General features: G+C 36.6%; 1 protein-coding gene across 1 annotated transcript in view; it reads right to left on the bottom strand.

Moving 5' to 3' along the window:
* Positions 1-276: 276 nt before the first annotated feature.
* Positions 277-19,670, bottom strand: part of EFNA5 (ephrin A5) — a 207,228-nt gene continuing 187,834 nt past the window's right edge. Inside the window, exons 3-5 of the mRNA XM_054003904.1 lie at positions 9,736-9,801; positions 9,266-9,346; positions 277-4,366 (exon numbers count right to left, since the gene is read on the bottom strand). Coding sequence (XP_053859879.1) covers positions 4,245-4,366; positions 9,266-9,346; positions 9,736-9,801 — 269 coding nt within the window. The 3' untranslated portion in view covers positions 277-4,244. The remainder of the gene's footprint in view (positions 4,367-9,265; positions 9,347-9,735; positions 9,802-19,670) is intronic.

A 19,670-nucleotide genomic window follows, 5' to 3' on the forward strand; every position in this document is an offset into this window, starting at 1 on the left:
GATAAGCCCGTAATGTGAATTTTTTGCCCATTCCCATTCATACTCCTCTCATTGCCTGTCCTGTCCCTGGAAACATTTGAGGTCAGTTTGGATGGGGCTCTGCAGAACCTGATCTAGTGGAAGATATCCCTGCTTATTGCAGGGTCATTGGACTAGAAGACCTCTGAAGGTCCCTTCCAACCCCAACCATTCTACGATTCTGGGTAAGGTAGGTACAAACAGACCACAAAATGAAAATGCAGTTAATGAAACAAAAATATAGTCTAAAAGAACCAATTAAAATGATGAAAATCTTTAATTTTATTTAAGTATAATTGTACGGACACGTGTATATACAAATACAGATCTCATGGGGCAGGGCATTTGGGTGGGGTTTTTTTTAACATTTTCTTTTAAGTTTATATCATGTAAGCATTTCAAAAACAGCACTCAATGAATAAGTGCAAAGAAACTGCAAAGCAGGGCAGTACAAGCACAGGACCACACTGAGCTGGACTTTCATACCCAGATGCGTACACAATGAGTGTCTTCAATGGAGTGTCAAGAGTAAGCATGGTAAGCGGATTTCGCAGACTCATGGGTAACCTCCAACATGCCAGCATCTATTAAACTGTACAGACAATGGCAGCAAGCCTATTGTAGGGATATTTGTCTCACATCTGAGAAGCTCGAGGGCGAATGCATGGGAAAAACTCAGTGATGCCAGATCAGAAACAGATCTGCCCATTCACAGCTCCAAATTAAAAAAGGAGGAGGGTGGGAGAGGAGGCAGGGCAGGAAGAGGGAAGAGAAGTGTGGAGGGTTGTACATTAAAACTGGTGATTACAAAATCCAAGTGTAAGGAAAAGATGGGAAGAGTTAATACTCTAAACCTCTGAAAGTGACTGAACCATTGCACTCATAAGGCAATGGATTAAGTTCAGTTTTGAGGGCTAGGGGTGGGAATCAACAGGTACAAATACAACCATTTTCCTTCCACAATTATAGAAGAAAGGAAACAATCTACTCAACTACTCTCAGTACTTCCCAAATTTGTTTCTAGTTCTTTTGGAACCAAGTACATACATATATCGCACATGACACTGGCAAGATCCCTTCTGGAAGAAACTATTCATGGGAACAAATCCAGAAGGAAAACAGGAGGAAAAAAAAATTAAAAAGAAACAAACAAACAACAGAAAAGCCATTATATCCCCAAAGCCTTTTTAGAAACAAACATGATACAAAAGAACAAAACTAACACAGAAACCACAGGGCTCCAACATAAGACCTTTAAACACCGAGGACAAAACATTGATCATCAAAAGTCATGTTGTTCTAGGTCTTGACATTGTGAAGTCTTGCAACAGATGAACGATTTTTGAAGATGAGTCCTGTATGCTGCAGTGTCATGGCCACTTGTCTCTCAGTTCTCAGCCATGATCACACTTGATGCTTCAAAGCTCTGTCTTGTAATCAACACGTGATTTTAATATCCTGAAAGTCTATTGTTCTCACTTACAAAAGACATAAGAATCAAATTAATACTTTATTATCAAACACTATATACAACAGAGGTTGCTAATAATACAGAATTTAAAGAACATAGCTTTAAGTTTTACTTGTCTTTCCTTTGCCATCCAGGTAAGTACAGTACAAAACAATATTCTAAACTAACACAAAATGTTACCTTGTCTATTGAAGGATACACAGTATCCACTAAACTGACTGATCCCTATTTTGCCTGCTTCACATTGCAATGCCCTTGGCAGCCAGGAGTGCAGGTCATGGGTGTAAGTAACCCACTAAGGCTAGGGAGAATCAGTATCTCAGACTCGAGCAGGGGTAGATGAAGGGTAAGGGAGCAACAAACTCCTTAATTTTCAGCAACATCTGCATTTAAAGCATCCAGAGGCTTGCAACACAACACAAAACCCACCGACATTTATGTACTTGGTATGACTGGGATTGCCTAATGCCATTAAGTATGAAACTGGCAGTGCCTGGAATGCTGCTCCCAGCCATGCTGGGCAGCCCGGGGATCATCACTTGTGTTGTCCCTCACATACTCAGCAAGGCTCTGGGGTGAATGGACATCTTCAACATCATTCAGAGACAAAGGATGATAAATGTCACCATTTCTACATCAAATTTGCACTACTTGTGTGACTGCCTGCAATTACTGTAAATCATTTTAATATTGTTACACATCATGCAATATTATTGGTACTCTGGTTAATAATCCATTTGACACGGTGCATTCTGATTAAGCTCACCTCATCCAAAGCTTTTTAATTTCTACCTACAGAAAGTATTAGTGTGTGTATCAAGTATATACACCTTAAAGAGAGCAAAGTACCATACAGCCTGTAATGAGATGATGACTTCCCTCACTGTTTGGACTGTGTATCTTTATTCTGTGCATTTCACACTAGAGCAAATTTCCTGCATTCCCCCTGTAAGTATAGGTCCTGTATTCATGAACATGTATGATATCAGGCAAACCCAGGTCATAGCTCAGCATGCATAAAACCTCCCTTTACATATCAAATTTATTTTCCCCTCTCCTGCCTCAGCTTCTGGAGGTTTTTTTTTTAATTTAAAAATATAAAGTCTATGAAGTGGTGTCCACTAATGGCATCACTCAATTTGGCTATGCTAGAATTTTTCTTCATAATTAATATAGAAAAGTCTTGTTTTGCTTGAAAATGTTCCATACTTTGTTTCACCTTTAACTTAATTACCATAGTTTTTGTCAGAAAAGCTGTGTTTCGGTCTGGGTCTGAAATTTCACTGATTATGCTTAGCAGTCTGAATTTCATGGCAGCCTAGCCAAAAAATACCCCAAGGCTTGCACTTCCTGGCAAATTACTTTTTCAAGTTTTGTTAGCCAAGGCTCAGATTCCTTAAACAGGGTCACTCCTAATTCCATCAAACAAGACAGTCCCATCTCCTAATTGCATCAAGGGTTTCCGCTTCTCTCACATTTAAATAGGACAAGCATATATACTCACTCTCAGCATAAAGTATATCTAAATAATGCATTTTCTATTCTAGTGGATTTTTAAAAAAATATTTTGTTAAGTCTTTGGGAGCCCATCTAGTTTATCTCCAGCTGATAAACACATTTCCTCTACTCTTCAAACTGTGCTGGAAGGGGAAAAGATAAAAAAATCAACACTGAATTAATATTCCACACTTCTTTTCTTTTCCCCCACCAAACAATGCTATTAGACTGCCCTGGCTTCTTCTACATGTGATTTATTCCCATGATTGAAGAACTTACAGGAGAGACAAATCAAGAGAACACTGGAGATCCTGTGTCCCAAACATGTTTCCTCTGGCCACCGATGTCCTCTTTTAGCATGTATTAACACCCAGAGCAGCATCCAAGGCTATTAGCTACTAAGTGAGTGCTGGGGAAGGTCACTTTATTCTCAAAAGTGCCTCTGCATTTCAAGAAAAAAATTTTAGCACCACGGTGATTTGTTTTAAAATAAAATAAGCCGGTGTGCATTATCCCCTTAAAACGAAATAACAGAGGCACTCACACCCCCAGTGAAGTTTCCTAAATCTGACCTTGCCTGCTGTGTGCTAACTTTTTCCTCTCACCAAAGAAAGCTTTTTTACTTGTGAGCAAAAATTTTACTGTCAAAGATGTTTCAAGAGTCCCATAAGAAACATCATCTTCCCCTTTCAGAAGCCTGTTCATTTAGAAACTTCTGGAGGAAATGGTGTTATGTCCATTCTTAATATCTCCCCTCCAGTCCTGACATGGTGACACAATACCTTGCATAACCATCTTACAGTGCTGAATGAGAAGGCATAAATATTGTATCACAGAGAAAGACTCTCCCAGGTTTTCACTCACTTTCCTTATCCCTCACTGACTGCATCTGCCACTACACTTTCTTGTCCACATACGGATGACACAGTGAGCTAACAGAGGTGACTTCTTGAAGGAGAATGCAGAAGAAAATAAGAATCACTAGTGTCACTATTATAGTTTGGCATTTTCATTTGGAGTCCTTTTATTTATATGGAGGGGTTAAGAAAGTCAGAGGGTAGGTAGGGGTGGGTGCTGAAGCTAGTTATCCCCTTCAAATTTTTGCTGAGTTCAGGCTAAAAGGGAGAAGAAAAGGGAAAAATAACAATTTGACATCTGCAAAAACAATAAAGTCCCTTTCCTGGGATGAGCAGTTAGGTGGATCTTTGATGTTCCAAGACCCTTGATTTTCTGTGACAGGTTGCTGGAGCATACTGTGCTATAATATCAAAAGCATTGCCAGGAGGAACAATAGAGTTGCCAAAAGCTGGCTGGGTATCCTTGGTGTCTGTGCCGCATTCTCACCACGGGATGGCTCGGCTGACTCATGTACGGTATCATCTGTTCAAACAGAAAGCATACATTCCAATGAGATTTTGCATCCTTAATAAACTCTCACTGAGCTGACAACTCTAAGTAGATTTCAGTGCCTTTATGAAATAGGGCAATGAACCTTGTGCTGTCATTGACTTTCACAAGCGTGTAATATCTCATTATGTAACCAACTTGGGGCCAAGTCCTGCATTTCTTACTGGCAAAACTCCCACTGAAGACCAGAGGAACAGAAAGTAAGTCGGATTTCAGCAGATTGAGGGATGAAAGATTCCTCTTCACTAAAACACTGTGGTTCTAGCTTTGCATATCTCATTAGATAGCAACATCAGTTGGGAGGCAACTAAATAAAAACACCTGGTTTTCAAAAGTGTTGCGCAGGCCCAGAATTAATTTTGCAGTTAGTCCCCTTATTTGGTTACAGATTTTGGCTCCTGAATTTGAAATGACAGCCTGTAAGCCCAAGCATAGACCCCCTTTTCATGCACAAAATTTCCACTGAAGTATGTTGCATCTAGGGCTGAGCAGATGTAAATCATTCCTTCTTTCTTCAAATAAAATTTTAAAGACTAAAACATGACAGTCGCTTATTTTATAGAATATATACTCAATCTGGAAAATCTCACTACCTTTCATGATACACAAAATAGAGATTTACATATATGCTACTAGAACTAATGAAAAAAGAACCAGCTGAGTTAGGAAAACATGCTTATGCATTAGTGGCAGAAGACAACAAGGTAGCAAATATCTTCCATATCCAAAGCTATCTAATTTAGCTATGCATAAAGCAATCAGTCTGGGGCTTGCCATAAAAAAATCAGCTCTTGTTTTTCATTACTAAATGAAAAGAAAAAGCCAAACCTTTTTAGGAAGTGTGAAGTAGCCTCAAAATGTTTTTGTATTTATTTGAGAACACCAAAGTTTCCAGCATAGTATCTCCCCTACTTAATGAAATAAGCTCCCTATTTTATAAGAAATGTCAATGTGCCTATGATGTTTCTGTCTCAGCTCTCATCTCAAAAAATTGCACTGCCAGGATTACATTGGGTGAGACCTGAGCAGAGGCACTAAGGGAAGAGGAGTCAGGACACTGGGATTACCATGCAGCTTTGTCATGGAGCCTTTCATGTTACTTGGCTTTAGCCACAGGCAAGCTTTCATACCCTTGACACCTAGCACAAAATCAGAAGAACACTTAGCATAATTTAGGTTAATAGGCTCTTCAGCCCCAGCTCAGTTACACAGCAAGGTGCACAGTAAACCAAATTAGCAATTTATCACATGTACTTTCTCCAGCGCTAATTGATGCTGTAATCACATAAGGCTGCTCAAGGCAAAAGTATGAAAAGCAAGCATTGATTAGCTGTAAATATGTTCATGTTTATGACATAGAGACATCTCTTCTTGGTAGTGCCAAGCAATAGCATAAGAGGCAAAGGGCAGAAACTGATGCACAGAAAGTTACACCTGAAGAGGAGGAACTTCACTGTGTGGGTGACTATTTACTGGAACAAAGTGTCCAAAGAGGGTATGGAGTCTTCCTCACTAGAGATAGTCAAAACCCATCTGGACATAACCCTTAGTACCATGCTCTAGGGGACCTGCTTGTGTACAGAGGTTGGATTGGATGACCTCCAGTGGCCCTTTCCAACCTCACCCATTCTTTGATTCTGTGGCATCATTGGGAAAATCTGGCTGGAATGGCTTAAGTCGAAGCTCTGCACCATGTATGGCAAGGAGACCCTCCTGGGCATATTGGGGCCAAATGAGGCCCTAGTCTTTTCCTCCAGAATTATTCCAAAGGAATCTAAAAATATCAATGCATGCTGGCTTCTGAAAATGCTACTTTCAGTAATCATCAATACCAAAAGCTGTTTCACATTTCACTTCTGAGTTATAGTCTTGTACTAGGGTGACACTGCAATGTCAATAGAGTACTTCAGAAAAGCTTGCTTCTCAATTAAAACATATTTAAGAAACTACGGGGAAAATACCCCTGTGTTGACAGTTCTACCTCTTTTCATATATTTAAAATTAACTATTCCCAATTTAGAAATATTTACTCACTGCTGATGAACTAAAACTACAGAGGAGAATGATGTGTATTACCTTCTACCTCTAGAATTGCAAGTAAGTCTGAATTTGCAACACTAAATGTCAACAATTTTGGCCTAATTACATCAGTGAGTCAGCACTAAAACACAATAGGGCAGAACTAGTGTATAGCAGTAATAAATCCTCATTCTCACTGACTATCAGATACTGCCACAGCTGGAACACTGGCTACTGCTGAAAAACTCAATGAAAAAGTACTAAGATAAAAAGATTACCTCTCTTAAATGAAAAATACAGAGACATTTTATAATGCCATTTTTATAAAGCCATTCTTCACAGAAGAATTAATTTCCATGTAACATTAAGGGATTCCTTTTCAGAAATCATCTGGGATTTCTCTCAATGCTGTTGCAAGGTTGCTGCACTCATATATTAGAACATGATTCATCTGCAGTTATGAAAATCACTTTGCAAATATGATTTTCCTTGGAGGTGCAGAGTCATAACTCCACAGCCTTCAAGGCTTGGGGAAAAGGGTTTGCTTCATTTGAGGCATTGAGGACAATTGAAGAAGAGGAAAAGATTCCTGAGTAAAATCCAGAATGTCACTACTAAACACTGGGAATACCAGCAATACAGAAAAAAATTATTTTCACAGCCATGAATTTTTCAGATCACACAGCCTTACATCACACGCTTCAGGTATAACTTCCAGATATGCACAGCTGCAATTTTTTAAGGCCTTTTTCTTTTTTATTATTAAGGAGAAAGAGAGGGGGAGGAATAGGAATAGAGCCAATTACTTCCACCACTTGTGAAACTGCAATCACTGTAGATTCCTACAAATTTTTGAACAAAACCAGTAAAATTACAAAGGTTTAAAAACCCTTTAAAGGCCCTCCTGCCTTCTGATTCTTCTGTCTACTGTGGAAGAAGACCATGCCAGTCTAGGGGAGAGCACAGAAGCAGAAGATGCTCGTCAGAGACATGTAAATTAGTACACGGAACACATGCAACAAGATCCACCAAGGCAGCAGCAACCCTAACAGGCCAACAACAGAGAAATGTGACAGCAGTTGGCACATCTCAGAGTGACTGATTATCTAATGGTGACTGGCCCAATTAATAATACAAATACTCATTGATATCAGGAGTGGGAATTTTGTGGTACCAAACCTTCTCATTAAAGCTATTATTTCCCCTGGTAACACAAACAGTATTCCATCTCAGACTGCAGGATGCTCTTTGTTTGATTTTGCTTGTCTGGTTTGCCTGCTGCTTTCTAATGATGTGCTTTTGTGACGATGTTAGCTAGTTATAACCAATCAGTAGGAAGTGAGAAGCTCTGCTTCTATCTATCAAGTTTACTAAAATCAGGCATGTATTACTCAGATGATCTCTTTTGCAAGCAATATCAGGCACATTAATTAGACCATGTTCAACAAAACACAAAATGTAAAAAAGTGCACTGAGTTTCAAATTCATAGGTAGAGACACTGAGAGAACATCCTAGTGTCTTCTGCAGAAGAATGCTGCTAATAAATGTATAAATATAGCCAATGTAAGTGCACTATCCTTGCATTTAGATTTACTTAGAGAACATCTTTGATTTGCAAACTTCAAATTTTTAGGGAAGATCTGAAAGTTATTTTAAAGAAAAATAATAAATTCTATTGTTTATCCATAGGTAAATAATTTAAATCAGCTAAATTGTAAAAGTCTTATTATACTTATGTATAACTAATGAATTTTAATTAAAGGATCTGCATATAAAAAAGAAAAAAAAATTAACATGTTGTTTTATATGCAAAGAGAAAGTTACTTCATATTCAAACAACATAAGAGAAAAAAATCTCAGTAATCTGTTCTTTAGGGTATGTACTAAACAATATATGTGTAATACTTGCTGATATGATTTGTGTATTTGCATGTTTATTTTCATTTTTGAGGCTTAATACAACATGTAAGTAGGGTTTAGGTGCATATAAAATTAATATATCTATCACTCCTGCAAATACATTTCCTACATACCTACCTAATTTTAACTCCTTTTGAGTCATTTGGGTTACTCATGCCCCTAGAATTATATACATTTCTATCTGTCACAAGCTTCAGCCACACAAACAATAAACATGCACTTTCCACATGGAAACACATTAGGTTGATTGATGGTGGAGGTTAATGCAACTTTGCCCTGGGCAGATGAAGAGCATCCTTATTCCTAAGGCAGTATTTTGCAAGAAAAGCCCCCCAAAACTTTAGTTTGCTTCAATAAAAGTAGGAGAGAAATTTGTATGCCTACATGTATGTAAAATGATACTTTGCCTAATGAAGTACATATGCAACTATATATAATTTCAAAGGACTAGTTTCTTTTTAAAAACTCAGTTAGTTGCATACCTGCATCATGTACTGCCATTCAACAAACAGTGGTCCTGTTTTTCTGCAAGTCTTTTGAAACCACCTAACAAATGAAGTGTGCCCATTGACTTTATTTCTAAAACTTTGGATCCAATTAGTAAATAGAGTGTGCTGCCAGTATACTGAGTGTTTGGCTTGGATGGGCCAGTGTCTCCAGGGTACTTATGGAAATTTTACACTGACACACACCAAATTTTGCTAAATCATGTCACTCCAAAAAAAAAAAAACAAATAAAGCAACATTTTTACTTCCCTGCATTAAACAAGGATACAGGAAGTATACCACAAGCTGTATTAGCACTGCTAGAAATGTGCAAAAGCAGGGCAATTGTACCATGCAAATCATGCAGAGAGAAGAGGAAAAAAAAAGTACTGAAGCACCAGAGGGATACACACATTTGTTAAAAGAGATTCTCTAAGCATACTAACCTGCTGGTTCTAATGAATTTTCTACTTTGTCGTTAACATCGAAAACACGATCATGAACACCTATAGTTTTCATACAGCTGTCTATAACAAAATAGAGATAACAGCCAAATATGTTAGTCAAACACCCTTACACTCCCCACTTTCCTTTTTTCCTCTCTTTTTTTTCGCTCCATTTACTATACATAATTAGGCATATTCATATTTTAAAGTCTGTGGCACTTGTCCAAATGCCAGTAAAAGTCTTCCATTTGTACAAAGTTTAAGAAACAACAAGTTAGCAACTGCCAAGTAATTCAAACAAAGCTTTATGAAAAATGATATATACAATGAAAATCATAACACAAATATTGCTGTATGTACAGAACAGACACAAGACTTAACTGTAAAAAAATTAATTTGTTGTTTACTAGACCACACAGTAAAGTAGGTGCTAGAAAGCCACCCTCAGAATCTTAATCTGAAGAACTTACTTGCTGGTCGTACGTACACCTTAAGCTTTAGGCAGGATCTCCTTCCATTATCTGGGATCGCAGAAGCTGTAAAATGAAGAAAAAGGAAAAATAAGTGGATGAGTAAGAGAGTGAAAATCCAAAATACCTTTTGTGCTGAAATAAAATATTCTTTCTCTTTCCTTCATCTGAAGGACAGGACACACTTCAATCACTGAACATAAGGACTTCAATTGAACAAAGTAGCTTGATTATCCAAAAGCATATAATAACTTCAGATTTTATTCAAATTAATTTCTTTATTATTTTACATGGAAGAAGTGAAGCACATGCTACTTTCAATGTTTCATTACCTCCTTTCACCTTTCCACACCTTCTTCTTGAACACTTGTTTAATATGGCTTTTGCTATAATGCATATGTTCACATTGAAAAAAAACTTCAGAATACAGAATACTCAGAGAAAAGCTAACCTTGAAATTTTAGGCAATAGACTTCAACAACCCAAAAAGGGATGAAAAAACAAAATGACACCAAAGATGACAGTGGTAAAAATGGAACTATCTATATACTTCCAGCAAAGTAGAGATACTCACCATTACATTTTACAGCAAACTCAGTCTCCATATGCATTGGTCTTTATTGAGAAAATACTTATCTCACTTCAGTCAAAACATGATCCCTCATATTATACAGCTAACAAACCAAAATCAGTCTATTCCTGGTTTCTGCCCTCCCTCATAATTTCCCATACAAAGTATTTAATTTTTAAGAATACTTAGTGTATTAGGGAAAAAAAAAAAAAAAGTGGAAATATGTCTAGCCCTAATGCAAAAGGTCACCCACAAAGGCAGCACGTACTTATTTCACAGAAAAAAGTGCTGTTGTGATAACTTCCTTTCTATAACCATTCTTGCCTCAAAATACAACAAAATAGGGAAATATGCCTGCTTCCCACCACCGAGGTATCCCTTGGGCATTGTCTGCCAATATTTACACAGGAGTAAATTTCCTCAATATCTGCAATTCTGATATTGTACATTCACCTTCAGTTCAACATACACAACCAAGGAACTTGACTTGGGCATGAAGATATTCACTTGTGAAAGACCACCCACTTTTTTTTCTTGAAAACTCCTCAAGAGCTATTGCTAAAAATATTACCTGAAGCACTGCAGAGGACCTTTTCTTTCACTGCATTCAAAATCTATGTTATTAGGGCAGAATGAGTTGCATTTTCCATTAAATGGCCACTACTGGAAAAATGATTGGCCAGACAAGATGTTAGTTTACTCTGTTTACCCTTATTTCATCCATGTCCTTGTGTGTGACAAGCAACTAAAACAATTTATACGTAGGCATATGAACTCTTTGTCTTCATGTTAAGCTTGCACCTGAATGGCTCCTCAACTAATTTGAAATCAATTTCCTAAATCATCAACGATGTGCTTGCAGGACAGGCATGCGATTATTCCTAGAACTTATCAAGAACTAGCAAATTCAGTACAAACACAAACAAGGAGCAAAGTAAAGAATTTAATACAGCTCACGTTGTGATTCTGCATCTTGAAAGTTCTCGAAAAATTGTTCCCCTCTTTTAGTCAAAATACAAAAGCATGTAGAAATGATGCGCTCCCCCCACAATGACAAGCAGTTAACAGCTGTCTCTATAGCATCTTACCAAGTCAGAAGATTTCCCTCCATTGAGTTTGCAGAAACTGGTGTGTTATTTGGGGCACAATATTGCACTCTGTGGCTATTTTCAGGAAATTATGTCATTTTGGTGGCCCTTACTGAATATATGCAACTGGCTAATTACTCTGTTAAGACTAAACAGGTAGTTGTAGATTTCTCAAAAATAAGAATCCTATAATCATTATCAAATTACTAGGATGGAGGTGAAAATCACATTTCCAATATAAGACAAAACTGAATACCTACAGTAAATTTATCACTGACAGATTTTTTCTGCCCAGAAATTATTTCAGAGATGCATTATGGCACATATTTATTTAAAGGCAAGTTTTTGCTTTGATGCTTACATGCTTTTGCTTATGTCCATAAAATAAGCATGTTTTGCTTATTTAAGCTGCTTTTTATTAGAATACTCTGTTAGTCAGTGACTAACTAGAATATCTGACTAGCTAGGATAGCTAGAAGCTAATAATATCCCATCTGGAAATAAAATCTATTATTTCTTGAAAAACAGAAAATTAATGCTTAGTACATTGAAGCTTATATATTCACATAATATTTACACACACATAGGAGCAAATAGCAGCTAGTGATTTGCCATATTCTTGGGAAGAAAAATATTAAAATCCATTCACTGTTGAAATCTTTTCCACCAGTCTTTATTCTCTGTTGCAACTGTAGAGTATATCATGAAGAACTGTCCTATTGCAACCATAGCAGTTGGACTTAAATAATCATTCCAGAAACTGGCACAGCCCTAGCAAGAAATTTGAAATAGAGCTTTTCTTCTTTCCAGAGAAATTATATATTTTCAATGTTTGCTGTAAACTCAGAAAGATTCATCTTTAATCAGTGTTTTACATCAACAGAAGGAATAATAATGACTACCAAAAAAATCAAGTATCAGTTTTCAGCACTTCCATCTTCCTTAACAACCAAGACCAAGGTGATGAAGGGATACATTGCAACTTCTTTGGCCTTCCTAAGAAATTAAATGCTGGTTGCCAAGATCCATGACTGCAAACAATTTTTTTTCTTCCTTTATTTTACTTCCACCCTCCCTCCTCTTCCTTTCTCCCTTTCATCTTAAAAGAAAAAAAAAAAATACACCAATGTTAGTTTTTGTTGTAAGACCAGATGTATCACCCATAGGAAAGAGTCAGGAAAGGAGAAAGAGAACTGCTCCTTGTCAGCTGGAATCTGTTAAAGCTGCTTCTCAGATTGCTGCTGTTGCTACATTCTACTGAAATTAGCTACAGTTTAAGAAAAATTGTCCTTTCTAGGTGGTACAAGAAGAAATTTCTTTCTCCTTCCTGAACAAAATCAGGTTGGACCCTAAGGCTTTGCTACAAGGCTTTCCTATTTGCCCATTTAAAAGGTGGTATTAGTTATAACATACAGGCCAGTTCTGAGAGCAAGAAGCCTCTGATGCTAATGGAACCTGTCCAAAGTAACACTTTCCATTTCAAAAGCCAGAATTCCCATGGAAAAAAAAACACACAAAAAAAAACCAAACCAAACCAAACCAAACCAAACCAAAACAAAAAAAAAAAAAAAAAAAAAAAAAAAAACAAAAAAAAAAAAAAAACCAAAAAAACCAAAACAAACAAAAAAAAAACCCAACACAATTGATTCCTTGCTGCAAAACAAAAAAGAAACCTTTGAATAAACTCTCTTATAAGGAGCAAAATATGTTATATCCACTTATTTTTTCATTAATTATATTAGACCAGAAAAGATCTAACTGGTTTAGTTTGTGTCAGGAAGAATCACAACTGAAAACAGAAGAGGAACGCAGAAGAGAAATGCGAGTTCCTATATGTTATTACAATTCCTATGATACTTCCCATCTCCCCTGCCCTACTGCACCTTTACCAGCAACTTCATGAAAATCTCCTGGGTCCCTCTCTTAAGAAAATGTTTTAGACCTCATGAGAACACAAAGACTTGGGATGAGAAGAAAGTGAACACTAAAATCCCTCTGAAATCACAAGATACATGAAAACATCTCAATGATTATAAAAATAACTGGTTTGATCTCTTCATTATTTTTTAAATAGGAAAATTCTACAATTGAGAAGAAATTTAAGTCATGAGCTCTGTTTTCTTCAGATGAGAATTCCATCTACATTAGTTAACTAGGGAAAAAAAATGTACAATGAACTGCTGTATACAGGACTAAGTCCAAGCTGGATCTGAAAACAGCCTATAAAGACAAATTAGATGGGAAAACTTCTTGTCTCTGAACTGCTTGTGGTTACCAATTTTATACCCTGTAAGGAACAGAAAGAGAATGATGAAAATTCTCTCCTCATCTACAGCCAAACCATAAATATTTCTGCATTCACTAGCTATATTTAAATATTAAAAAAAAAAAAAAAAATACAATTCCCTCATCTCTATCCTAAGTAGTTCTCGGCTAGAAAACACATGGTACATTATTAATATATTAGATATAAATAACAGGTTAGGCCCTTCCTCAGCCTAGTAACAATTAGCAGAGTTATTCAATGACTGCAGAAAGCTGCAGATAGAGAACAAAAAAGTAGCATATACAGAAAACTGTTATGCACTTCAATTTACTATGATAAATCCCCAAAACTCATTAAAGGAGTCCTCAAGATATGAACCAAACAGCATACAAAATAAGCTAACTAAAAAGTAAATGTAAAAAATAAATAAATAAAAATTTCAAAAGTAACTTAGTTATTGATGTGACAAAAGCAGCAATTATTTCCTTTCCTAAGAGAGGCAACAGTTTCGCTGAGGCTGTTTCTAACCTAAAAGCAAGTTATCAGAATGCCACATTTAAAGTGTCTCAACCATCCTATTTATTGATATTCACATGTAATCAGGCATTACCTCTGCTTGCCTCCTCACTCATTCTTGACTTTCTAATTACGGGATTGCACTTTTCCCTAAAATGCAAGTCCAGATACAGAGAAAAAAAGGAATCACAAATGCAGTTCAAATCCTCCTTTAGCACTACAAAGACATTTATTTAACATTCATGGCACAAGCCACTGTGGGCCTCATTAGAAAGTGAACCTGCTTCAGCTGGAAATAGCACTCCATTTATCTAAGGCACTTCAACAGCACCTTTGTTTAGAATGTGGGGACATTGGTAAAGAACATCCTTTCCCTACACAGAAACACAACACCCTCACCATGCCTCTGCAGATACTCTGCAGATGGCAATTCTCTTACTATTTTGTATTTCAATTTCTATTACCAGCTCACTTGGAGCATTCTCTGAAGGGATTATAAAGCACTCTTTGTGAAACACAGGAGACAAGGCAATGTTCTCCTTGCATTTTTGAAAAATGTGATCAATGTTTTCTTCTGTCTGCTAGGAAATCCAGCAAACAGGGTCTCCTTGTAGGCAAGAACTGAGAAATCATGCCAAGATCTCACCTCAGTCCATTGCAGATGTACTACTACTAGCACCCTCTGTTACACAAACTCTGGCTCTGATAAGTACTTCCCAACCACAACCACTGAACAGAAGTATTGTTTCAGACTGGGAAGACAATAAAGCATCAATTCTGAACTTTCCAGCACAATAAATTGAGATGCCACATGCATACTGCTTGAGTAAATACCTAACACTTACTGCCTAGTCAAAGGGCTGCATATATAACTTCTGTAAGCACCTGGAGAAACACCACAAGAAGAGAACCTGCAGCAATCTAGTACATAGGATGCTGGATGTTGGGGATCAGAAACCCATGTTTAGGCAGTCCTTGCACTCTCTTAGACCTGTAATTTTTCTTCAGGAGAAAATACTTATAGCTGTGATTTGCCTCTAGCCCTTTTAGGCACAATAGCACTCCCATTAGTCAAATCCAATACCCAGGTAACCTTATACAACCTGAAAATCATAACTCCACCGACCTGAGGTACTTTAACATCCAATATCCTGGGTCAGCTGCAGAGCTTTAGAAAGTTTTAAGAGTCATCTGCTTTTTCTTTTTACAGAAATGTGTGAGAGCATTAAAAATGCAGTTTCCATTATGTTTGCCACAGGCAATATTTCTCAATTTGTGCAAGTCAGAAGAAAAATAATAGCCTATTAGTTGTTAGAAGAGTTCAGCTTTTCCCCTGTAGGTTTTCATGTGATTTACCATACAACATAAATGTATGCAAATTAGCCAGGTAAATGCACAATTAGTTATTAATATTCTTCTCACAGTTTAGATTGAAAAAAAGTTATGAATTTGCATAAATGGTACAACAGAAAAAGCCAGCTAGAATGAAATCAACCAATAAAGTACTCCTCCATACATGAAGTATGGTCCATATCTAAGAACAATACAGGATTTTTCAAAATTATTTATCAAAAATAAATTACTTGAAAAGATTTATAGATAATTTTCTCCTGTACATATCAAAACAAACAAAAAATTAAAATAGATAAATACTGGTCCTAAAGAAACCACTTCTTTTGCCAATACTTGAATTTAAATTAGAAGTCTTTGCATGCCTGCTCTTCCATTCCAACCCATCAGCAAAAGATTTGTTCTGGCAGCACACACATGATTCCATTCTGAGAAAATTAAAATATTGAATGATTATGACTAATTCATTCTTCAGACCTAATAATTAAGCACAATTCCTCAATAAATCATGACTAAACTTTCTGGTAGCTTTGTTCTAGCCGATTCTATCATCTCTGTATTTAGTAATAACCAAGATGAGAACACAAAAAAAAATTACTCAGCAACTTAAAGATTCAGAAATCTCAAGCCAACAGAGAGACAATCTAAACTGAAAAGCCCCCTGACCCAGGGCTGCGAACAACACTAATAAAATTCTATAAAAAAATTACTAGAAATGGAAACAAAATAAATAAATATGTGACCAAACAAACATGAAAGGTGACAGCTAATATTGCTCATGGCTTAATACAAGCAAAAGTAGTGTGGATACTAGCACGTCCAATTGCATATTTTAAACCCCACACTATTAATAGGACCCCTAATACAAATGCATATTTTACACTACTCTTGCATGCTCAACTACATCCGCATTTAATTTTTGCACTGATCTCTGTATGTATAGGTATATGCACACACACAAACACAGACTTATACTTTGCATTTCATTCAAAATATAAATGAGAAAGTGCACAGCATGGAGGAAAAGACTTTATAAAAGGCATGTCCACGACAAACAGATTGTGAAATGCTACGTTTATTTCTGGTGTCTTATACATAATTTGGACTGGCATTGCACTGTGTAAACACACTGCATTATTATGGCCTATCTCACAAGTGACTATATTTCTCAGACCTACTAAAAATAACGTAGTAAATGGAAATGAGTTGCCAGACAAATGCTATTTTAGTGAGAGTTCTTGGAAGAAAGCAATACAGAGTTACTGTTTCTGCACTTAATGCTGAATTAACTGTCCCATTGCAACTGCTTGGCCAGGAAGAATATAATTTTTCTTGCATTTTCTAATCCATTGCAACTTATATATCTGGTTGAAGGCTGTAGAGACGGAAAATATGTTTTGCATCAAAGTCATACAAAAAAAAAAATTCAGCCATGTGTGTTAGGAAACGTAAACCATGGACTTACAATTTTATTAAGTCACTCATTTAGTATTTCCTCTTAGCATGGTCTAGCCCTATGTCTCTCTCAGGAAGATCCCCTTTCAACTAAGGGGGAATTTAATGACAAGCTTTGTCCATTGCTGGCCTGGCTGGTGTGCTGGAGTCAGACATTTTTAGTGCAGATCATCAAAGCAACTCAAAAGCACAGTTCTTCAGTGCTGGACACCACCAGACGTGAACAGCAGCTGAGGGCTTATATGAGGCAACACTCTGAATCCAGTCCAAACGCTTCTTGCAGTCGTACCTTTATCATCTGTGCTTCCAAGTCCTGAGTCCAGCTGAGTTCAGCAAAACCTCAGTGCAGGGCAGCCTGTACCCTTTACACCTTGAAGAGTCCGACAAAACAGATGTTTCAGATGCTGGAAAATCCAATTGTGCCTGCACTGTTTTCCTCTCAACTGAGCCTTGAACCAGTAAGAAAACAAAGCTCAAAGTTCTTTGCAAAGACTTTTGTTTCTTTTCATAAAAGCAAGAACATTTACATTTGGAGTGAAGCTGTCAACTAATTGCAACCAGCTTGAGCTTCTCACAGAATCAGTTTTGCTACTGTGGTGTTTCTTCTCATTAAAAAACAAACAAATCTCGGCTGGAAATAAAGGAAAAGCATATCTTATTTTGAATGGACTTTTAGTTGCATGTAAGTCCCTGTGAAATATAAGGATGTAGGAATGAAAAATAGACCATATAGTTACTTCCATATGAAATATTTGCAGGCATTTCTCACATATAAGGTTCCTCTTTGACAAATTCAAACTGTATTGCATACCTTAAAATAAGTGCGAACATTTCTGCACTAGCCCAATATAAATGACTGATGTCATATTTTCTGTTGCAACAAACCAACACTTATTAACTAGAATGAAATAAAACCCTCAGATCTCATTACTGATTTCAGTGGCATTAACAAAATCAAATACTGTTATTGTACTACATTAAGACTGTATTAGAGCAAATTGCTAATAAAACAAGTTAATACTATCAAATAAAGCACTTAGAGAAAAATATATCCTCTTACTTTCCGTAAGCTCTTTTGTACTTTGATTTTCCCTTGGTATCACTAGAAATAAAATGGTTTTCTTCAAGCAGGCTATCCAGTTTGCTAATTTCCATCTCTAAGAATAAGACATAAGTAAATCTTTTGAAGAGACATTAAAGTCTTGTTAGTAAAGATCTTTTTGATCTTTAAAGCAACATGTTCACCCACATGGAATTTGTGAGTATTGTATCATGTTACTAAACTCATATACTTTATTTGACTTCATATTATCTATTACTAGCTTTACCACTGCTGACACTATAATTAAAGAAGAGGGAATGATTCTATTCTAGTCCATCTTCATGGGCTTGCCACTATCTTAAAAATATTTAGAAAAAGTTCTGTCTTTACAAGCTATACTTGTAAATTCTGTCTGTTTACAAAAACAAATAAGTAATTTTACATGCATTTTTCTAGGGTTGTGAACACGTACATAGACATGAAATGTTAGTTTTGCTATTCACTTACGCAAGGCAATTAAATATGTTTATGCCTTGTGAAGGAGAGAGATGATGTAAAGATACAAAAAGATCTTCAAGAAGTTTCAGGGGAAATTTAGGGAAAAAAGCACAAAATGGGAGTTTTAGGGAGGTTCTAAATTTAAATCAAAGAAGGTGAGAATAATGCAATTTTGAATGTTTGAGTGCACGTGTAGCCACAAGAGTTTGCAAACATGCTGCTTACAGATAATACCTTTGCTCAAAAGATTTCAGAAGTTTTATCTCTTGAAAAGTTTTAATAGTACCTTGGCACTACCTTTACACAGATAAACCCAGAATTTTGCAGGATGGAAACCAGGTATGTATTAGGAAAGCTAAAGTTTGTAAAATACATCAGAGTCCATTGTAATTGAAGCTCTTATTATGACACATCAGGATTCTCAGGGCAGAGACCTTTTATTTCATTATAACTACTACAGTCCTAGACCACGACTGAGTACAGACACAACAGATGCCAGCACTGTAGTAACAACAGCACACCTTTATCATGTGAATTCCCAGTCTGTTCAGGTCCTGCAGAAGGCATGGCTACTGAATCATTCCATCATACAAGCAAGAGATTTATATCCAGTCCTTAGAATGGATATAACTCTCCAATTTGTGACCTTTATCATGAAAAATTCAATAACACATTAAGCTGAAGTTTTCTCTTCAGTCAAAATTTGTCCAGTGTATGAGGCAATAGCACTTTTATTTAAACTTCTACTGTCTCTCACTTATCTAGCCTGTGTTCAATGCCACAGGTTTTACTCATGTTTTGAAATCCATATTTAAAATAGCCAACCTATGTGAGAATAACCATAGGCTCATCAAGGAGAACTTCACACGAATTTGACATGTCCCATCTATGCCAGAAAAGGACTATAGTCTCTTGTAACTGTGACTGTGGGAAAAGTCTAAGACACCCATGGGAGAGCCAACCTTTCATTATCTTCTACCACAAATTATTTCCTTCTGAGTCTTCTTTTTATTTTTTTAAGAATAATGTTAAGAATACCGCAGGATGTTTAACCCTATTCCCAGGGATCATTCCCAGATGAACTCAAAATTAGACATATATGTGTACACTTTTCCATAACTGGGACTTAAAAGCCCTGGTGGTTTGGAA

The sequence above is a fragment of the Vidua macroura genome, chromosome Z (genome assembly GCF_024509145.1).
Source record: "Vidua macroura isolate BioBank_ID:100142 chromosome Z, ASM2450914v1, whole genome shotgun sequence".
Lineage (NCBI taxonomy): Eukaryota > Metazoa > Chordata > Aves > Passeriformes > Viduidae > Vidua > Vidua macroura.